This window comes from Oryx dammah, unplaced genomic scaffold, assembly GCF_014754425.2.
Source record: "Oryx dammah isolate SB20612 unplaced genomic scaffold, SCBI_Odam_1.1 HiC_scaffold_26, whole genome shotgun sequence".
NCBI lineage: Eukaryota > Metazoa > Chordata > Mammalia > Artiodactyla > Bovidae > Oryx > Oryx dammah.
In genome coordinates, this window is record NW_024070210.1 from 20471842 (window position 1) to 20493579 (window position 21738).

Genomic DNA, 21738 nt, shown 5'->3' on the forward strand with positions numbered 1-21738 from the left:
CAGCCCACTCCCCTTTCAGTTCTGACCACCCTCCTCCAAGTTTTCAGTGCCCAAACATTCTTCCTGCATGTTCTAGTTTCAATTCTCAGGCTTGCCCAGCCTGGACAGCCAGTAAGATTCTGGATCTAATTTTCTATGCTTATGCTTATTCAAATTTACATTTGGTAAGCTCTCAACCAATAATAAAAGAGCAAAAATTAGGAACAGATTCTTCACTAAAGAAGATACAGGAATGACAAATACATGAACAAGTAATAATAAATATCATTAGCCATTCAGTTCAGTTCAGTTCAATTGCTCAGTTGTGTCTGATTCTTTGTGACCCCATGAACCGCAGCACGCCAGGCCTCCCTGTCCATCACCAACTGCTGGAGTTTACCCAAACCCATGTCCATTGAGTCAGTGATGCCATCCAACCATCTCACCTTCTGTCGTCCCCTTGTCCTCCTGCCCTCAATCTTTCCCAGCATCAGGGTCTTTTCAAATGAGTCAGCTCTCCCCATCAGGTGGCCAAAGGATTGGTGTTTCAGCTTCAACATCAGTCCTTCCAATGAACACCCAGGACTGAGCTCCTTTAGGCTGGAGTAGTTGGATCTCCTTGCAGTCCAAAGGACTCTCAAGAGTCTTCTCCAACACCACAGTTCCAAAGCATCAATTCTTCAATGCTCAGCTTTCTTTATAGTCCAATTCTCACATCCATACACGACCACAGGAAAAACCATAGCCTTGACTAGATGGACCTTTGTTGACAAAGTAATGTCTCTGCTTTTTAATATGCTGTCTAGGTTGGTCATAACTTTCCTTCCAAGGAGTAAGTGTCTTTTAATTTCATGGCCGCAATCACCATCTGCAGGGATTTTGGAGACCCCCAAAATAAAGTCTCTCACTGTTTCCACTGCTTCCCCATCTATTTGCCATGAAATGATGGGACTGGATGCCATGATCTTAGTTTTCTGAAAGAGGAGAGTGAAAAAATTGGTTTAAATCTCAACATTCAGGAAACTAAGATCATTGGCCACTGCGGAGATGCAAATTAAACCCACAATGAGATATCACCATACTTTCACTGTGCTGTACTAGGTCGCTTCAGTTGTGTCCAATTCTGCAGCCCATGGACTGTCGCCAGCCAGGCTCCTCTGTCCATGGGATTCTCCAGGCAAGAATACTGGAGTGGGTTGCCATGCCCTCCTCCAGGGGATCTTCCCAACCCAGGGATCGAACCCAGGTCTCCCTAATTGCAGACAGATTCTTTACCAACTGCCAACTAAGCCACAAGGGAAACCCAAGGATACTGGAGTGGGTAGCCTACCCCTTCTCCAGAGAATCTTCCCAAACAGGAATCAAACCAGGGTCTCCGGCATTACAGGCAGATTCTTTACCAATCGAGCTACGAGGAAAGCCCATACATTCACTAGAATAGTGAATAATAAATAATTTAATTTTCTGCCAAAAATTAAATTGTTTTAAAATTAAATTTTAAATTAAAATGATTGAGCATAGTAAGTATTGGTAAAATGTAAAGCAGCTGGAAATTCCATACACTGTTGGTGAGATGCAAAATGGTACAGCCACTTTGGAAAACATGTGGACATCTTTTTAAAATGGCAAGTATGCATGGACCATGTGACCTGGCCATTTCACTTTAGTTATCCAAGAGAAATGAAAGCATATGTCCACACAAAGACTTGGACACAAGTGTTCACAGAAGCTTCGTTTGGAATAGCCCTACATTGTAAACAATCTGTATTGGTCCAGTCAGTCTGCTGTGATAAAATACCACAGATTGTGGACAGAACAACAGAAACAACAGCACTTCATTTTCTCTCAATTCCGAGGCTAGAAAGTCCGTGATCAAGATTCCGGTTCTGGTGAGGGCTCTCTTCCTTGTTTGCAGATGGCTGCTTTGTCCTTTCATCTGATTATGCTTGGAGAGAGAGAAACAGAAGGAAAAAGAGAGGGGGAGAGAGAGGGCTTTCTTCTTCTAAGAACACTAACTGTATTCCATCAGGGCTCCACCCTTAAGACTTACCTCACATTAACTACCTCCTAAAGACCCTATTTCCAAATACAGTCATCTTGGGGTTAGGACTTCAACTTTGTCGGGACATACTTCAGTACAGGCGTGCATGCTAAGTCGCTTCAATTATGTCGGATTCTTTGTGACCCTGTGGACTGTAGCCCGCCAGGCTCCCCCGTCCATGGGATTCTCCAGGCAAGAATACTGGAGTGGGTTGCCACGCCCTCCTCCAGGAGATCTTCCAGACCCAGGGGTGGAACCCATGTCTCCTGCATTGGCAGGCCGGTTCTTTACCACTAGTGCCTCCTCGGAAGCCCACTTCAGTACATAGCAAATTGAAATGTCCATCAACAGGGGAACAAACAAACTAATTATGGTGCTGCCATATAAGGGCATACCAGTCATCCATTCAAAGAAGTAAATTCTTTATGTATTCCACACTGTAGATACAACTCAGTGTAATCATGCAGATTGAAAGAAGCCAGACAAAAAAGAAGTATATACTAGATGATTCCATTTGCATTTAGAAATGCAAAGTCATCAATAGCAACAGAAAGCAGGTTAGTAACGGCCTGAGGATGAGGAAAGGGGAGAGGAAGAGAAGGAAGGGAATACAAAGTAGCACAAGAAAATCTATGGGTTTGGTGAATATGTTAATTATCTTGATTGTGTCAGGCTTTTGCCAGCAAGGTTTAATCACTATGCTGTCCACTTTCAATACACGCAGCTTCTTGTGTCAATTATGCTTCAGTGAATCTGCAAAAATTTTGCATCTAATTAGCCCTCACTTGGACAAGTTTAATCCATTTGTAGCAAGGTTGCTCTCTTTTAGGTAAACCTGTATAGAGTCAGTTCTGGCTCTTTCCTCACTCTTTGATCTCCTTGCCTGAGCAAGGATTTTCTTGTGTTCTACCAAATATTGAGAGGCCTGATTATAAAGAAAAATGATGATCAAATCTAGCACGCTATTTTCTTCTAAAATGTATTTTGAAATCTGAAGAAAATTAGTTTGCTGTGTATTCACTTGTCTTTGAACAAATGATGTGTCATGCCTGGAAGTATCAGGCTGTCACCTGAAAAGCCATGTGATGATGCGATTTCCATGAAGGCACAATGTCTGCTCTGTGTACCTGTGCCTTGACACATAGGTAGCAATTTCCACTAATGAGTCTGCTCAGTGATTGCTGGTCTGCAACTTCATTTATCATTTCAGCATGTATATGTGATGATATCCCAGGAATTCAGGCATTATCCAGGGGCTAAATCTAAGTGCCAAGTTCTCAATCTCCAATGTAGAAGATGCTTCTTACAACCATCCCCATAGGGAGCAAGAGCAGGTAGATGCTGGTTGGGTCCCTGCAGGGACAATAATTGCCAGGGTGGGTGGACTGGTAACAGTGAAGCCTAGCTATCTCTCATTGCAAAAAGCATGGCCACAATACTTTGCCGCTCCCTTCATCAGGAGATGAAGTCTGTTTTCCCACTCCTTGAATTTGGGTTAGCCTTGTGAGTTGTTTCTTGACCAATGGGATGTGGCAAAAGTGATAAGGGCACACGTTCCAGAACCTAGGCCTAAGAAATCTTGCAACTTTTCTGTGGCCCTCTTGGCATGCCCCTGCAGCTAGGTATGCCTGCAGTAGATAACTGAATGACATCACCTGGAGAGGAGCAGGTAGCATTAAGACCCTGGTCTGGTCAGTGAGGTCATCTCAGATCATCCTGCTTTAGTCAACCCACCAGATGATTGCAAACTCATGAGAGATCCCAGGCAAGACTGAAAGAACTACCCGGGAAAGTTCATTGCCAATGCAGAATCGTGAGCAAACAGATGGTTGTTGTTGTAAGTGGGTCAGTTTTTGGGTGGCTTGTTATGCAGTGATAATGCTTACCTAAGGGCCCTTTGTGAAATCTAAGGCAGTTCCCAGAAAGCTCCTCAGAGCCAGTTTCTAGTGTTTTCACCGCCTTGCATCACAATAGCAGGCAAATCGCTCACCATCTGCACTTCAGTTATTCTGCTGTTTAAATGGCAACAGCATCATGTATTTCAGAGGGTGTGTTGTGAAAAGTTATTCTTGTGAGATGTTTCTATATGTAGTTGTGGGGGAGTGAAAAGTTTAGCTACGTATTTAGAAAGTGGGTCTATTTTGATGGTTTGGGCTAATAAGGTTTCTTTGTTGAGGCTGCCCTTAAATAGACTTAATGCCAATCTGTTCTGGGTTTCCTAGCAGACAGTCTTCAGACTACTGATTGTCTACTCTCATTCCCTTCCTTCTCCCTACCCCAGGCCCTTCCTGTCATCTTTGGGGCAGGAGACCTGGAGATGTTGCAGACTTTTACAGCTTTTATTCTTTTCCGTTAGGAAAGCCTCTATCCTACTTTTATCTTTTGCTCCTAGCGCAGTGCCCTATGTGCAATAGGTGCTCGATACCCCTTGAACGATGACACTATTAAACTGCTGATGCTTTAACTGGAATGAGCCCCTTCTCTCCAGTATAAGGACCCAAGGAAGGTTAAAAATATAATTATTTCGTTTGAGAGAGGAGCTGCCCTTTAAAAGAGGTACCTGCTGAAGCTCTCATCTAGGATGGGTATCACAAAGGACCTAGGGCAAATCCTGTTTTGCTAGAATTGTCTAACTTGGCCCAAAGATAGAGCCAGTGGTGGCCCATTGTCCTGGAGAAGGAAGCAAATACGGCAAGCTTTGCAGTGAGGGCTTGGTCTGATGCCCTGGATGGTTGATGTTGGAAAAAGATTGGAGAAATATGTTTCAGGGAATAAGGAGTCTACTTGAATGAAAGGGATTTAGGACTCAGACTACACTTCTTTAGGGTTTAATGTTATTTGACACTTCCAGTGCCTGAGGTGGTCCCAGCTGGGGTCAACAGGCAAGAAGAGACACAAAGACTCCCCAAAGGGCAGGCTATATCAATAGCAAGGGGGGGGTGGCACCGGAAGGACTATTTGGGCTCAATACCGGTACTGAGATTGTCAGATTAGAAAGGTTGTTGTAGGTAGAACATGTCTAAGGCTGGAAACTCTGCCTGATCTAGTCACCTAGCACTTTGAGTGAGCTTTGAAATCAATAACTGGGTACATGCATGCACTTAAGGAGCCCAGACCTTTAGATTTGAGAGAAGACCGTTAAAACAGCCAGAGGCCAAAACTCTGGCCTCGCCTAACAGTATGAGGAGGGACAACCTCTTTCTCTATTCCTTACACTGACAACAATTTTATTTATGTGTGAGGTGTAGAGCTGAAGTATCTGGGTACAAACCCCAGTTTTATCCCTTATTACCTTATAGTGTTGTTACAAGGATTAAATAAGAGCTTCTTGTGGACGTTTCTGGTGGACCAGTGGTGAAGAATCTACCTGCCAATCCCAGAGACACAGGTTTTGTTGTAGCCACGCGTTCCGGGAAACAAACTCACTCAGAAGGGCAATGCAGATAGTGGAGTGCAGTTTATTACACCGGCGGGCCCAAGGCAGAGTCTCCTCTTAGCCAAGGACCCCGACCAGCATTTGTGAAAATCTTTTATACCCCATGTGTACATGTCTGAACCCACCAGTCCAAATTCCTTGAGACTTACATAAACCAAGGAGAATACAATCCCAATAACCCCATCATTCATGTGCTATGTGCTCAAACAGTCAAATAATTAGCCAGTAATCAATAAAGCCGAGGTTACGCTCTGACAGATACAGAAAAATTTATGGCCTGTCTGGAGGAAGGGGTGATTAGTGTATGTTTTCTCTTAGGTGATGAGTAACCTAGATACGATCTTCAAGGTTCCCCTGTCTGGAGGGGGTCTTATCCTTTTCATAGGCACTAAACACAGAGTTCAGAGTCCATTGGAAAGGTGGCCGAGCATGATCAGCATGAACAGGCCTAAGATGGAGTCCAGGCCCTGTGAATTCCTTCTTCAGTTTGATCTCTGATCCTGGAAGATCCCACATGCTGTGGGGCAATTTAGCCTGGGAACCACAGCTTGTGAGCCCACGCTCCAGAGTCAGTGAGCCACAACTGCTGAACCCATGTGCCATATCCACTGAAGCCTGCGTATCTAGAGCCCATGCTCTGCAACAGGAGAAGCCATCACAGTGAGAAGCCCTCGAACAGCAACTAGAGAGGAGCTGCCCTCGCTTCAACTAGAGAAAGTGCATCCACAGCAATGAAGACCTACAGCAGCCATAAATAAATAAATGAAAATTTAAAAAGAGCTACATGTAACTTGATTAGAACAATACTTGACATGCAGTGAAGGATCAATTAATGTCAGCGGTATGCTTTTACAGGTGTAGGCAAGGATCGCATAGGGCTGTGTGTTTTTTTTTTTTTTCCACTGTGGTCCTATCGGCAGCCATGGCAGATTCTCCAGCTCTCCCTTTAGGAGGTACCTGGAATGGGTGAGGACTGCTCCGTCGTGACCATCAACAGTGTGTCCTGGTGCCCAGGGTGCTGCTTCCAGAGGGATGGCTCTGAGTGTGAGCGTCTGTCTCTGGCAGCTCATGCTACACTACCAGCAACTTCAGGTGTGCATCAGCCTCCAGGAGGCTCTCTTGGTCCCAGCAGAATTTAGGACTATCACCAAAGGTAACCCCAGGCAGGAAAGAAGCCCAGTTTCACAGGGCAACACTGAATTCAAGCTACTTGTTAAGACACTGAACAGAAATGTGGCCTTGCTTTGTACACTTTAGCTGAAATGAAGTGGCTCATCCCACTGCTTTTGAATTCCCTCCATCACAGTGTGGTCCAGGACCAGCTGGATCACATGACCTGGACATTGGTCAGAAATGCTCAACTTCACACCCCATCCCAGACTCCCTGAATCAGAAACTCTTGGGTGGGTCCCAGCCATCCCTGTTTTAACAGGCTCTCAGCATGATTCTGGGGCTTATGAAAGACTTGGAGAACCACTGGTCTCTGACATCCTTGCCAAATGGTTGCTTGACTGACTTCTGCTTGACCTCTTGTGATGGAGAACTCACTACTCTGAGCATCTTCTTAAACACGTCTTGCCCAAATCAAATTCCATGTCATTTTTCTTTCATCGGTTCTAATTCTACCAGTCACTTTGAAAGTGACAGTTGCTCAGTTGTGACCGACTCTCTGTGACCCCCATGGACTATACAGTCCATGGAATTCTCCAGGCCAGAATACTGGAGTGGGTAGCCTCCCCTTCTCCAGGGGATCTTCCCAACCCAGGGATCAAATCCAGGTTTCCCGCATTGTAGCTGGATTCTTTACCAGCTGAGCCACCAGGGAAGCCCCAGAATACTGGAATGGGTAGTATATCCCTTCTCCAGTGGACCTTCCTAACCCAGCAATCGAACTGGGGTCTCCTGCATTATACGCAGATTCTTTATCAACTGAGCTATCAGGGAAGCCCACCAGTCACTTTGGGGAGTAAACAATAAACAGCTGAGTACCAGGTAACTTTGTTTACATTATGTTTAGTTAAGAGTTGAATGTGCATTAAATTGTGCGACTTGGATATTCTATATCCTTAGTGACAATTTACATAATGCATAGATCTTGGATAGTAGTGGAAGCGAGTATTTTAGGGTTTCTGTATCCAGTTTCTTTGTCACATGTTTACTGCCTGATGGAACATTTATGTATATACAGGTTAAGGAAATTCTTATCTTTAAAGAAAGTGAGTTGTAGTGTGGGAAGAGGCATGAAATAGTGGAAAGAACTCTGACCTAGTGGTAAGAAGACCTGCGTTCTGGTCCTGGATCTGCTGTTGGTTAGCACTGTGCTACTGAGCGTGCCACCTATTTGCTCTACACCTTAGTCTCCTCATTTGTAAAATGAGGGGGTGGGATTAATGGTTTATTTGGGCAGATTCTATGAGTCTTACTTTGGAAGGAAACCTTTGTAAGAAAAGAAATGCATTTTCATAAAGGATCTGGGTTGACTGTAAAGATTATAGCAAACCAATTTATGATAAAAATCACATGCCTGTTTCTCTAAGCGTCACTGACACCTGTTAGAGGTCAAACTCCGGCCATGACAGGCTCAGCAAGGTATATTCGGCACAGGACCTAAGTCATGTCTTCCTAACAGCATCCCTTGACCAAATTAGAAAAACTCCCCATACACACCAACCAAAAGAGACAGGATATGCGCTCATCCCGCCTGGCCAATCATGTAATGCCAGCTACCCCTGTAATTGAGACAAAGAACTGCCTGTATATAAGCAGCCATACTCCTTTGTTCGGGGCTCTTGTCGGATTCCACTGTGTGGGATGAGACTTGGGCCCTAGCGCGCTAGAAATAAAACTCCCTTCCTGCCTTTGCATTACTGTGGTGGACTTGTTCTCTTGGTCGGTACGGAGATACGGGCTCGGTGCTTAACATTTGGGGGCTTGTCCGGGATTTCCATCCGACCGGGGAGAATAACTCTCCTGGTAGAAGGGAGTAACCTCGTCAGGAGATATGAGCTCTGAACACCGGTGTTAATTTTGGATTGAGTTCAGCGTAAGGCCGAGGCCCGGTATCGTGCCGGGGAGGCAGCTGGCTCTGGTTACTGGATAAGTCCAGCGTGAGGCTGGGTCCCCGGTAACGTACCGGGAAGGCAGCTGGCAGAGGCAAGTCCAGCATGAGGCCGGGTCCCCGGTAATGTACCGGGAAGGCAGCAGGCACTGAGGACGTCCTGACGGTAAGACACTTAAAAAATGGAAAAGAGGTTTCTAACAGTGTAGGGAGGATTGTTGAGAACTGGAATTTGTTTGTGTATCATCCGTGTCTCTGTGTGTGTGCCGGCACTATCCTTGTGAGCCTTGTGAGTCTCATTGTTATTTGTGTTCCTTGTGGCCATGGGGCAGTCTACTCCTACACCGTTGTCTCTGATAACTGACCACTTCTCTGATTTCAAGTCTAGAGTACAAAATCTATTATTGCTGGTGAAGAAAAGCAAGTTAGTAACTTTTTGTTCTGCCGAGTGGCCTGCTTTTGATGTCGGCTAGCCACAAGAAGGCACCTTCAGCCTGCCTACTATTCGAGCGGTCAAAGAGAAGGTGCTCACTCCCGGTCCTGCCGGGCACCCAGACCAAGCTCCCTATATTCTGGTCTAGCAGGATCTAGTGAAAAACCCACCGGGATGGCTTAAACCCTTTGTCCTTGCTCCTCCCAAACCTCCCCGTCCCTCCTCCCCAACTGTAACCTTGCCAGGCCCACAGGTGCTAGTCATGCAAGCTTCCGAAGAGAAAAAAGAAAAGAAGGACGAAAAGCAGCCGAAACCAGTGTTTCAGGAATCTTCTCTGTATCCTAATCTGATAGACCTGGAGACTGAATTGTCCCCACCCCCTTATGCGGATCCACATCCACCCTTGCTTCCACAGGTTCCACAGGTTTCATCGGGAGAAACCCAGAGGGGAACCAAGCCTTCAGCTCCTCTCCAAGAAGGAGGCCCCGCCAGGGGAACTCGGGGAAAGACGAGGGGAATAGCCAACTTGGCGGAGGAAGAAGACCCGGAAGTTCCCTCCTCCACTGTTCGGGCATTTCCGGTTCGGGCGGGGCCAGCCAGGGAGGACGGAGAACGGACATATCAATATTGGCCCTTCTCCACTAGTGATCTTTATAACTGGAAGACCCAGACTCCTCCATTTTCTGAAAGACCGCAGGGACTTATTGATCTTTTAGAGTCTATTCTTTTCACTCACAATCCCACTTGGGATGATTGTCAGCAATTGTTACAGGTGCTTTTTACTACAGAGAAACGCGAACGGATTCTGTCAGAAGCTCGGAAGAATGTACCTGGGGTGGATGGGAGGCCTACGATATAGCCTAACCTTATTGAAGAGGGGTTCCCTTTGGTGCGACCCGGCTGGGACTTCGAACGCGCTGAAGGTAGGGAGCGTCTCCGGGTGTACCGCAAGACTCTTATGGCCGGCCTTAGAGCGGCTGCCAGGAAGCCAACAAATTTGTCAAAAATAAATTTGGTAAGGCAGGAGCCAAATGAGAGCCCAGCAGCTTTCCTTGAAAGACTGATGGAGGCTTTTAGACAATATACCCCTATGGACCCACAAGCAGATGAGTCATGAGCAGCTGTTATGTTAGCATTTGTAAATCAGGCAGCCCCCGATATTAGAAAAAAGCTACAAAAGGTAGAGAGGTTAAATGAGCAATCCCTGCAGGATCTAGTGAGGGCAGCAAAGAGAGTTTTTAATCATAGAGAGACCCCGGAAGAAAGAGAGGACCGCATTAGAAGAGAAAAAGATGGACTCAAAAATTGAAGAAAAAACAGTAAGGCGTAAACTTGAAAGGAACCAATGTGCACTTTGTAAAGAGTTTAGACATTGGAAAGATAAATGCCCCAAGAAAAATCTAAAAGAGAGGCCCAGGACCTCCAAGAACGAGACCTCTTCTCCAGAAAGTCATATCCTCCATGCGGGAGAGGATAGCGACTAGGGGGGGTCAAAGCTCGCACCCCTCCCCGAGTCCTGGGTAACCATAAATGTGGAGGGGAAACCGGTTGGCTTCATGGTGGACACAGGAGCCCAGTACTCAGTTCTAAACCAAAAGGATGGACCCATGTCTAAGAAAAGCAGTTGGGTGCAGGGAGCAACCAGGACTAAACGATATGGATGGACCACAAAACGGCATGTAAACTTGGGGGCCCACCAGGTGACCCACTCTTTCCTGGTGATACCTGAATGTCCGGCACCCTTGCTAGGAAGAGACTTGTTGTCTAAGGTAAATGCCCAAATTCATTTCGACCATGGACAGGTGTCAGTCCTGGATGGGACCAGACATCCTCTTCAAGTTCTGTCTCTGGCATTAAATGATGAATACAGACTCTATCTGCCGGAGGCCCCAACAACAATAAGCCCTGATGTACAATTATGGGTTCAGAAATACCCTCAGGCCTGGGCAGAAATGGCAGGGATGAGACTAGCCAAACAGCGGCCTCCTATCATCGTCGAGCTAAAGGCCAATGCTTTTCCGGTGAGGGTAAGACAATATCCCATGAGTCAAGAGGCTAGACAAGGAATTACACCTCATATACAGCGCCTCATGAAAGCAGGGATCCTAAAAAGGTGCCAGTCCCCATGGAACACTCCCCTGTTGCCCGTGAAAAAGCCTGGGGGAACTGATTTCAGACCAGTTCAGGATCTCCATGAAGTCAACAAACGGGTGAATGATATTCATCCCACGGTCCCCAACCCTTACACACTACTAAGCAGCTTACCTCCAAACTATGTCTGGTATACTGTCTTAGACTTGAAAGATGCCTTTTTCAGTTTGCCCCTCGCCCCCACAAGCCAAGAGATCTTTGCCTTCGAATGGCAAGAAGACGGTGGGCCAGACCCCCATACAACTGACATGGACTCGCTTACCACAGGGTTTCAAAAATTCGCCCACGCTGTTCAATGAGGCCCTGGATGAAGACCACCGTGAGTATCGGGTTGAGCACCCTACTATTGTTTTACTGCAGTATGTCGATGACCTCATGCTGGCAGCAACTACAGAAACGAGCTGCCAAGAGGCAACAGGTGATCTTCTTCAGACCTTGGGGACTTTGGGTTACAGGGCCAGTGCCAAGAAGGCCCAAATCGCCAAACAAGAGGTCACATACCTCGGTTACAAAATAAAACAGGGCCAAAGATGGCTAACACAGGCCATAAAAGAAACCATTCTCCAGATCCCTGAGCCAGCTAACCCTAGACAAGTGAGAGAGTTCCTAGGAACTATGGGGTATTGCCGGTTATGGATCTTGGGGTCTGCAGAAAAGGCAAGGCCCTTATATGAAGGGACAAAAGAAAATAAAGACTAAAAATGGACTGAGCCAATGAAAAAGGCCTTCCAGGAGCTAAGGCGAGCCTTGCTGGAAGCTCCTGCCCTTGCCCTCCCTGACCCATCTAAGCCTTTTCAACTATTTATAGATGAAAAAACGAGGTATAGGAAAAGGGGTACTAACACAGAAATGGGGACCATGGAAGCGGCCTATAGCTTACCTCTCCAAGAGGCTGGACCCAGTGGCAACAGGGTGGCCACCTTGTCTCCGTATTATCGTGGCCACCGCCCTCTTGGTCCACGATGCTGATAAACTGACTTATGGACAGAAACTCTTGGTCTACACTCCTCATGCCATAGAGATAATTCTAAAACAGCCCCCAGGTAAATGGATTTCTAATGCCCGATTGACACACTATCAGGCCTTGCTGCTCGACACCCCACGGATACATTTCCAAACGCCTTGTTCTTTAAATCCGGCTACTCTTTTGCCCAATCCAGAGGGGGATGGCCCCCTCCACAATTGTGATGAAATACTGGCCGGGGTAACAGCAATACGAAAGGACTTAACGGATATGCCACTGGACAACAATGAACTAATATGGTTTACAGATGGGAGCAGTTATATAAAAGATGGACAGAGACGGGCGGGAACCACAATAGTAAATGACTCTGGACAGACCGTAGGGGCTGAGGCCCTTCCCCCAGGCACCTCCGCACAAAAGGCAGAATTAATTGCCTTAATTCAAGCACTAGAGAGGGCCAAAGGAAAGAGAATAACCATTTACACTGACAGTCGCTATGCCTTTGGCACGGTGCACATCCAGGGCCCTATATATTGGGAACGGGGGTTTTTAACTGTTGAAGGAAAAGAAATTAAAAATTTGCCTGAAATCCGTAGACTTTTGGAGGCTATGCAGATGCCTCGGGCTATGTCAATAGTTCACGTACCTGGACACCAGAAGGGTAAAAACCCTACAGCACGAGGAAATCGCGCTGCCGACCTGGCAGCTCGAAAGGCAGCTGATGAAGACTACATCACCCCTGTGCTGGCGATAGGACTTCCCCCTCCAGATATGGGAACCTTGCCCCCGTCCCTCGAGTATTCATCTTCTGACCTTGCCTGGATCCAGGAAAACACCAACCTTCAAAAAGGTGAAGATAGATGGTACCGAGACTTAGACGGCTACTTGATACTCCCCACCCATTTGGGATGGCAACTATGTGAACATTTACACTTCACTACTCATCTGGGAGAGAAAAGACTCTGAAGCTCCTTCAAACTGCGCGACTGCGATTCCCCCGGCACCAAACAGCTGTAAGAGATATAATGCATGCTTGTAAGGCATGCCAACAGATGAAACCAGGAAAAGGACAACACACAGGACTGAGGTATCGGGGAGAAGGACCAGGGCAACACTGGGAGATAGATTTCACCGAGGTAAGGCCAGGCAAATATGGTTACCGGTACTTGTTAGTTTTGGTAGATACCTTCTCGGGGTGGGTAGAAGCTTTTCCTACAAAGGGAGAAACCACAATGATAGTGGCGAAAAAGATTTTAGAAGAAATAGTTCCCAGGTTTGGTCTGCCAGTGACCATTGGCTCTGATAATGGACCTGCTTTCGTGAGTCAAATAGTTCAGAGCCTTGCTCTAGCTCTGGAGACGAAATGGAAGTTACATTGTGAATACAGTCCACAGAGCTCAGGGCAAGTTAAAAGAATGAATCGGACCCTAAAAAAACTTTAACCAAATTGGCTATAGAGACTGGCGGGGACTGGGTGACCCTCCTTCCCTTCGCTCTCTTCCGTGCGCGTAATACTCCTTATCTACTTAATCTAACCCCATTTGAAATTCTATATGGGAGACCTCCCCCTGTCTGTCCAATCTTAAAAGAAAAGAAACTACCACCCCCCACGTTGAGGCAATTCCAAGAGGACTTAATGGCCTTAGGTAAGGTGCATTCTCGTGTTTGGAAATTGCTTCGAGAAATAAACATAGGTCAAAATAAAGGGATTATCCCCTCCCATGATATTGGCCCAGGAGATTAAGTATGGGTCAGAAGGCGCCACACCAAGGCACTAAAACCTAGATGGAAGGGTCCTTATGTTGTTCTTCTTACCACCCCAGCTGCCCTAAAGGTCGATGGTATCGGGCCTTGGGTGCATTGCAACCACGTACGTCAAGCCACCCCAGCAGAACAAGAAGACGCCAGAAAAACTGGAAAGCCTCTCTACACCCGTCCAACCCCCTCAAGCTGAGGCTCCGCCACCAACAGGACCACGACAAGTCGTCCGGACCGTCCTGTAAATGACCATGCTGCTCTGCTCTGAGGCTGCCGTTGTGAGCCCGCATCAACCCGTCAGGATCACCTGGAAGCTGCAAAATGGACTAACACGTGAGATGCTCAACTCAACCACTGCAATACATCTACCAAATACATGGTGGCCAGACTTGTACTTTGATCTTAGACCAGTAGTAACTGTGCCTTGGGCTAGGGGTTTTCTCCAGATGCAAGGGTTCTGGGCATGCCCAGGCCACTAAAAAACTAACTAGAAGACTTGTGGGAAAACACAAGATTATTTTTGTAAATCATGGGATTGCATTACTACTAATGATGGGCCTCGGCGCTGGGAAATACACAAAAATAGTCAGAGAGTCTATGGCCAAGGTGAGAGAGGGACTAACCCGACGTAAACGAGAACGCGAGGCCCAGCAAGGGTTGTTCGAGTCCTGGTTTCAGCAGTCCCTTTAGTTGACTACTCTGATCTCCAAGTTGCTGGGGCCCCTGCTAATGCTTTTAGTGATGCTAACTTTTGGTCCATGTATTATTAATAGACTTATAGCCTTTGTAAAAAACATATAAACACAGTGCAGCTGTTTGTGCTTCGGCAACAATATCAAACTGTGTCTCAAAATCAAGAGGAAGATTCCTCTATATGATCTAAGGACAGGGGGGAATGTTAGGGGTCAAACTCCGGCCATGACAGGCTCAGCAAGGTATATTCGGCACAGAACCTAAGTCATGTCTTCCTAACAGCATCCCTTGACCAAATTAGAAAAACTCCCCATACACACCAACCAAAAGAGACAGGATATGCGCTCATCCCGCCTGGCCAATCATGTAATGCCAGCTACCCCTGTAATTGAGACAAAGAACTGCCTGTATATAAGCAGCCATACTCCTTTGTTCGGGGCTCTTGTCGGATTCCACTGTGTGGGATGAGATTTGGGCCCTAGCGCGCTAGAAATAAAACTCCCTTCCTGCCTTTGCATTACTGTGGTGGACTTGTTCTCTCGGTCGGTACGGAGATACGGACTCGGTGCTTAACACACCCTACTTTGGAATCTGGGTCCCAGCTCTTTTTGCTCTAGGAACGAGCAGTAGGTAGCTTAACAGAAGACAGAACAGGTGCAGGAGGAACTAACAGGGGCATTGGGGAAAAGACAGACTTTCTTTCCTGAAATAAGCTCTAGCCTTCAGCCAAATGACTTGTGTAGATTTCCATAAACAAACAAAAAAAACAAACTCATGATAAATGTAGGTTCATTAAATGGTCTTAAAAATAGGATCGAGACTGGGGCTGTAAGCTGGGGTAGGGGCCTGAGGCAACTTCCTTCTTCCTTCTACTTTCCTTCTCTTTCCTTCACTTATCTATGAGCTTTGATCTGAAAAGGAGATGGGTCAGGACTCTTAGATTACAAGTAACTGATTGTCTAGTTCAGTTCAGAAGATATTTATTTTTTGAATGATGGATATTGGAGTGGCTATAGCTTCAAAGGAACAGCTGAGTTCAGGGAGTAGGCTACCTTGGTTGCAGCAGGGCCCTTGCGGATCTGTTTTATGGGATGTTGCTGTGAGATGACTCTAGGTATTGGTCTTAACTCAAAATTCATATTCCCCAGGAAGAGATTCTGATTGCTCACTAAGGTCCTGTGTTCACTCCATAACCAGAGGATGAACAGCTTCAACAGAAGAGCATGGATTTGGGTAGGGCAGCTCCCAAAGGTGTGTGTGTTGGTGAGGGGTAAGAGTGGGGGGTTTAGTGGCTGCTACCAGAAGGAGAGGGGTGATGGGCAGACAAATGTCATACTGTCCAAGGCTCCAGAGCATCTCAGGAATAAATGCAAGTGACAGCTACACTTCTGCCACTCAAGAGCTCCCAAGGGCACAACTGGGGAATTTCAGGATCGCTGAGAGCTGGCAGGCCTGAAGGCTGACACCTAGTGGCTGGTTTAAATCATAGCCGGTGCAGTCAACTTTTCTTGGTTTATGAGCCTTGTAAATAGCTGCATTCAATAATATTCATTGACTAACTGAATGAACGAATGAACTCTTACATGGGCTAGTGAAGTATTTCTGTCTTACATTAGCCTGTGTTGAATTTGTTTAGAAACTGCTTAATGACAAATCTTTTAGCGGCAAGTCACTGATAGCCATCAGAACTGTCTTTAACCAGCGATGGTCCTTGCTAGGACACTATTTCTGGCAGCCAGGGACAGAATTGAACCAAGACCTAGATGCCAGGGAGCCAATGCCTCTTGCCTTGCCTCCTTTCTGAATCTGATCCATTTTTTTTCCATTCAAATGTGGCAGTTTGGGATTCTTTAATTTTCAGTCCACCTTGCCAGAAAACAGCTGCCTGTGCCTCTGGGATTTGTATCTCCTCTAGTCAAGACCCCAGGGTGACTGAGCCTGAACTGCCTGGGTCCCCATTCCAAACCTACAACAGGGACCCTATGTGACCCAGTTTGGGCCAGGGATCTGCCTCTTGCTCAATCAACCAAAATGGCCAAAATGGCACTTGGAGAGGGGTCACCATTACGATGTGGATCTGAGCAGACAACACAATTGGTGTCTCCTACAGAAGCCAAATAACATATTTGCTTACATTTGGAGGGCTTCAAGAATACTTGAGTACACCTGAAACTAATACAATGTTGTAAATGAAATATGCGTGCATGTGTGCCAAGTCACTTCAGTCGTGTCCGACTCTGTGCGACCCTATGGACACCACCAGGCTCCTCTGTTCATGGGATTCTCTAAGCAGGAATACTGGAGTGGGTTGCCATGCCTTCTTCCAGGGGATCTTCCTGACCCAGGGATCAAACTTGAGTTTCTTATGTCTCCTGCACTGGCAGGAGGGTTCTTTACTACTAGTGCCACCTGGGAAGCCCAAATCAAGTATATTCCAATCAAAAATTTTTTTAATTCTAAAAAAAGAATACTTGATTTTCATGACTTCATTTGATTCTTGGCCCAACTGCTTGAGGTTGGCAAATTAGGTATTAAGAGCTTTCTTCCATATCTCCTTTATCTCACTACTTAGCTCTGGGCTCTGTATGTGGTGGTGTCTAATTTATATTCATTAAGTCAAATTCCTATTTTCACAGATAAGAAGACTGAGGTCCAGAGCACTGAATGTCTTGCTATGAGAAACACAGCTGGAAGGCAGACAACCTGATGAATTGTGATGATGAATGTCGAATATTCCTCTCTACCCAGTGGATAAATGAAAGTCAAATTTGCTCATTTGTGTCTGACTCTTTGCGACCCCATGGACTATACAGTCCATGGAATTCTCTAGGCCAGAACACTGGAGGGGGTAGCCTTTCCTTTTTCCAGGGCATCTTCCCAACCCAGGGATCGAACCCAGGTCTCCCGCATTGCAGGTGGATTCTTTACCAGCTAAGCCATGAGGGAAACCCAGTGGGTGATTCTTAGCAATTACAGATAAGCCCTCAAAAGCCCTCCATTATATCGTGGTTTACATTGTGTTGCCATCTGAGAGACGGGGGTCTCCAGCAACTCAGAAAGATCATACCTTAAGGTGGAGGGCCCAGGCTCTGCCATTAGAGGCCTGAAGTCTGATGGCCTCTGGGAGATCAATGTCTGTTCTTCAAGTAAGGTCTTTGCCAGAGAAGGTAGACAAACATGAAAAGAAGGTGGGTTATTAGAACTTTCAGCTGCCTTAGCAGGCCTGACATTTGAACTTGATAGGAGAGAGGGGAGCAAGGGCCTGAGGGGGACGCTACCTTTGGAAGAAGCTTTCTCCTACATGACAAGAGGCTTTCAGGAACACCTCTGAGGTGGAGTTGATGGTCCCCAAACTGGGTGAAATCTTCCAGTTCTGCAATTTATCAAATGACCTGGGCAAGTCACATCACCACTCTGTGTCCATCCTCCCAGGGATCTGGGAGGGCAAAATGAGAAAATGCAGGGGGAGAGCCCTTCATGGCAGTAGAGATAACACTATTATCTCTCTGTGTTCAAAGTAGAACAAACAGGGATTGTGCCAGGCAAAGATGGAGAAGGCCATGTCTCTTTCTTCAGAGATCTGACGGTCAAGGGGCGGGAGGGGAGCCGATGGCAATGCAAAGTGATGAGGACTCTTAAGTGTGGGTCAGTCTGTGTGACCCAGAGGCCTCTGTGTGTCTTTAGGATGGTCAGGAGAGGGTTCGCAGAGTGTGGAACTTGGGAGCTCAGTCTTCAAGGACAGGCAGCCATCCACTCAGCAGAGGAAGCTATGCTCGAAGGTGGAGGATGACATCGAGGCGATGGAATTATAAACGGGCCTGCAGATGACGTCACGACTGTCCGTGCCACAGTATTTATGCTGCTTAGGTCACACCTGACTATCGGATTTCAGAGGTCCCAACCAGAAGACTCTTTGAAATCACAGGCTCTTAAGATACCTTTTCTCCAGCTTGCTGGTGGCATTCATTCTTCTGTTCAGCTCCGTTTCTTCAGAGCTAAAAGAGATCTTGAGGACAATCTGGTGCCATCCTCTGCTCCAAGGTAGGAATGGATTGGTGTCCCCGCTTTACTGATGAGCTGAATATAGGTGAGAGTCACCCCAGTTGGTCACCAGGCATGTAGAACCAGAACCGACTCTCCCAGAGCTCTTGTTCTCTATCGAGATGCTCTTCTTCTTGTGTCCATTTTAAGTTTCAAATCCCATTTCAGGTAATATTTGAGGTATTATTTATTCACACTTGAAACTTCAAGTCCTTCCTTGGCAACAGGTTATAAAACAGGAGAGAAACTGAGTCAGGCAAGAAGCAAACCGAATGAGAGGGCTGAAGGCTTGAGCAACAAGAGGACAAACTTCCGGGGCTGTTAGTGGCTTCAGTGAAGCAAGCCTGTACTGTGCTAAGCTGCTCAGTCATGTCCGATTCGTTGTGACCCCATGGGCTGTAGCCGGCCAGTCTCCTCTGTCCATGGGGATTCTCCAGGCAAGAACATTGGAGTGGGTTGCCATTTCCTCTTCCAGGGGATCTTCCCGACCCAGGGATCGAACCCGTCTCTTACATCTTCTGCATTGGCAGGCAGGTTCTTTACCACTAGTGTGCCACCTGGGAAGCTGAAGCAAGCCTACCCAGTGGAAAGGCTCCTTAATCAAACCACCGGTCTTAGAATCTCTGAGAACCAGGACCATTATTTTCATCGCGAATGACTGGGAGGAACCCTGGTGAAGAAAGTTAAGGGCTGGAGGGTTTATCAGAATCACTTGCTATTATTTTCTTTTCCTCTTTCCTTTCCTTCTCACCTACCCTTCTTAGTGACCTGGTGCCACAGCCTCAGAACAGAATAACACAGGGCAGAGGGCAAGGCACGTGAGGGAGGGGGCAGATGGCATCTGCAGACCCAGCTGTAGCTCACGAGCTGCACAGATGGCTCGGCCTGCACACGTGGGGCTGTGGGAGGAGGGCGGGGCAGAGAGGGGATCACCGTTGGAGCAGCTGGAGTGACAGGGGACAAGTGTGCTGCCTGTGTGTTATTAATAGGCACTAGGGCATATATTTACAACCAGTGGCTAAACTTAGGGGCCGAACAGTCACAGCCAGCCATGCCCAACACCAAAGACAACTGGAGGGTGCAAAGCGTTCCAAACCCAGCTCACCCAGAAGCAGGTGGCCTCGGGTGGGATAGGGAGATCCTTGGAGCTTGCTCAAACTGCATTCTGTGGTTCTGCCCTTCTCTTTAAACAGAAGGGAGGAGAGGCAGGAAGAAGGTAGGAAGGCAAGAGGGAGAGGAAGGAAGGACACCAGGTTGCTTACATCAAAACCTAAGCTCAGGGACTTCCGTGATTGTCCAGTGGCTAAGACTCCGTGTTCCCAAAGCAGGGGACCCAAGTTTGATCCCTGGTCAGGGCACTAGATCCCATGTGCTGCAACTAAAGGTTCCACTTGCCCAAGTAAGACCAGGTGCAGCCAAATAAATATTTAAAAACAACCCCCCCCCAAACTCCCCAAGCTCAGGCAAAGCCCCCAGAGGTTTCTGTTCTCCCACATCTAACTTCAGGTCTGAGTGAGTAAAACTGTCCCATTTAACCATAGGAAATTCCACTTATGATGTGTTGGAGGTTCAGAAGTGGAGGAAGGGAATCTAAACGCCAAGAGGTGAGGAATAAACGCAGACTGCCAGCCCTGACACGAGAGGGTGGACGGAGCCTGCAAGTTCCTGGTCAGGGGCGGAAATGGCTGTTGGATTGAGTCCAGACCTCAGACGCCCTCTGTGCTCTCCTCGGGCCCAAACAGACATCCTCAGCCGATCCCCTATGCCTGGAGTGATTCTCTGGACCAGGGATTCTCTGAGCTGGAGGCTATGCGAAGTGGTTCAGCCTGGCCCCAGGCTGGCAGGGCTGAGAGCGGGCACAGCCTCTGAGTTTGCAGGGTGGGCGGGGCCGCTGTGCAGCAGCCACAGTAGGGCCTGGGACAGGTTATCATAAAGGGACAATCTGCCTCCTCCAATCTGAATGCAGTTCCCAAAGGGAATCTCTACAGTGTGATGGATTTTGCCCAAGACAAATTGCTCAGCTGAAAGCCTTCTGGTGCATAAACTGGGATGAGGCTGAGATTTTGTTCCAACTCACATTGTAACAGAGCAGGACCTCCTGGTCCTTGCCCAACTCCCCACCATGTCCTGTGTCTGTCTTTTGTCCATGGAAAACTTTAGACAAAGAATAAATTTAATCAGAGAAGTAAGAAATGTGAAAACAAAGGAAAACAGTCAAAGGAGACCAAATAATAAAAATGTAGTTATTAAGCGTAGTCAAGGACTTCAGTTCTTTCTCAAGGGCTCTAGATGATATTCTGAGCCATATCCTGTGAGCTGTCTGATAAATACTAAACCTCTAGGTGGAAGAAGTTAACTACATGAAGACCAGACTGTACTCATGACATGAGTGGCTACAATTTTGAGAATTGGCCTCAAAGAAATGGAAACAAACAGACCCTGGAACTGATGATTAACTGTACCTAAAACAATCAAGATGATGCTGGTCAGACCACTGATGACCAATTTCAAGATGACTATCAGAGACGACTGCTGTTTCTGCATGAGCCCTCTCGCCCTCATTCTGTGTATAAAAGCTCCTGCCCCACTAGTTGCCACTGGTGGGGATGGGGGGAATTTGCATTTGGGCAGATGTCTGCCCTCTGCCTGGCCCAGTTGACAGCCTTATTGGCTTTCGGGCAGTGAGCAGCCAGACCTACCACATGTCTTTTGGTAACAACACCACTCCTGTAATTTAACAGCTCTGGGCCCGTTTATATACAAAGGGGTTATTAAAAAGGACTCAGTGTGTAGGTTTTTGGTGAAGATGAAATGGGAAAAGCTTGAGAAGTGCTTAGCACAGGCCTGATACACTGTAATGTGCCTGAGAAAGGTTCTTCTTGCTGTTCTTCTCCCATCCCAGCGTGTCTTTTCACAAAGACAAAGCCAGTGGACTCCAGAAGGCCTGGTGAGAAAGTTAACACAAAACCCAACCCTCTGGAGGAAATGGGTTCAAGAGAGAAAAACTTGAGGATTGAAGGTTGTTACCTGTGACTGGGTCTAGGGTTTCTGTGACTTATTACTGCCTCATCACATTGAATGGCTACCCTGAACCTCAGTTTCCTTATTAGCAAAGTTGCTTAAAAAGAATAGCTGCTTTATAGGATTTTTTTGAGTGCCCAAAGAGGTAATATAATCCCATCTG

The 21738-nt window shown here is 46.9% G+C and overlaps 1 protein-coding gene across 1 annotated transcript; it reads left to right on the top strand.

Annotated features, from left to right (window-relative positions):
* The first annotated feature begins 9081 nt into the window (after positions 1-9081).
* On the top strand, positions 9082-14065 carry LOC120853611. The gene is given in 7 exon segments (XM_040227577.1): positions 9082-10252; positions 10486-10511; positions 11521-11524; positions 12041-13023; positions 13026-13493; positions 13496-13708; positions 14034-14065. Coding segments are annotated over 7 exon segments (2769 nt in total). The 5' UTR covers positions 9082-9209.
* The last annotated feature ends 7673 nt before the right edge of the window (positions 14066-21738 follow it).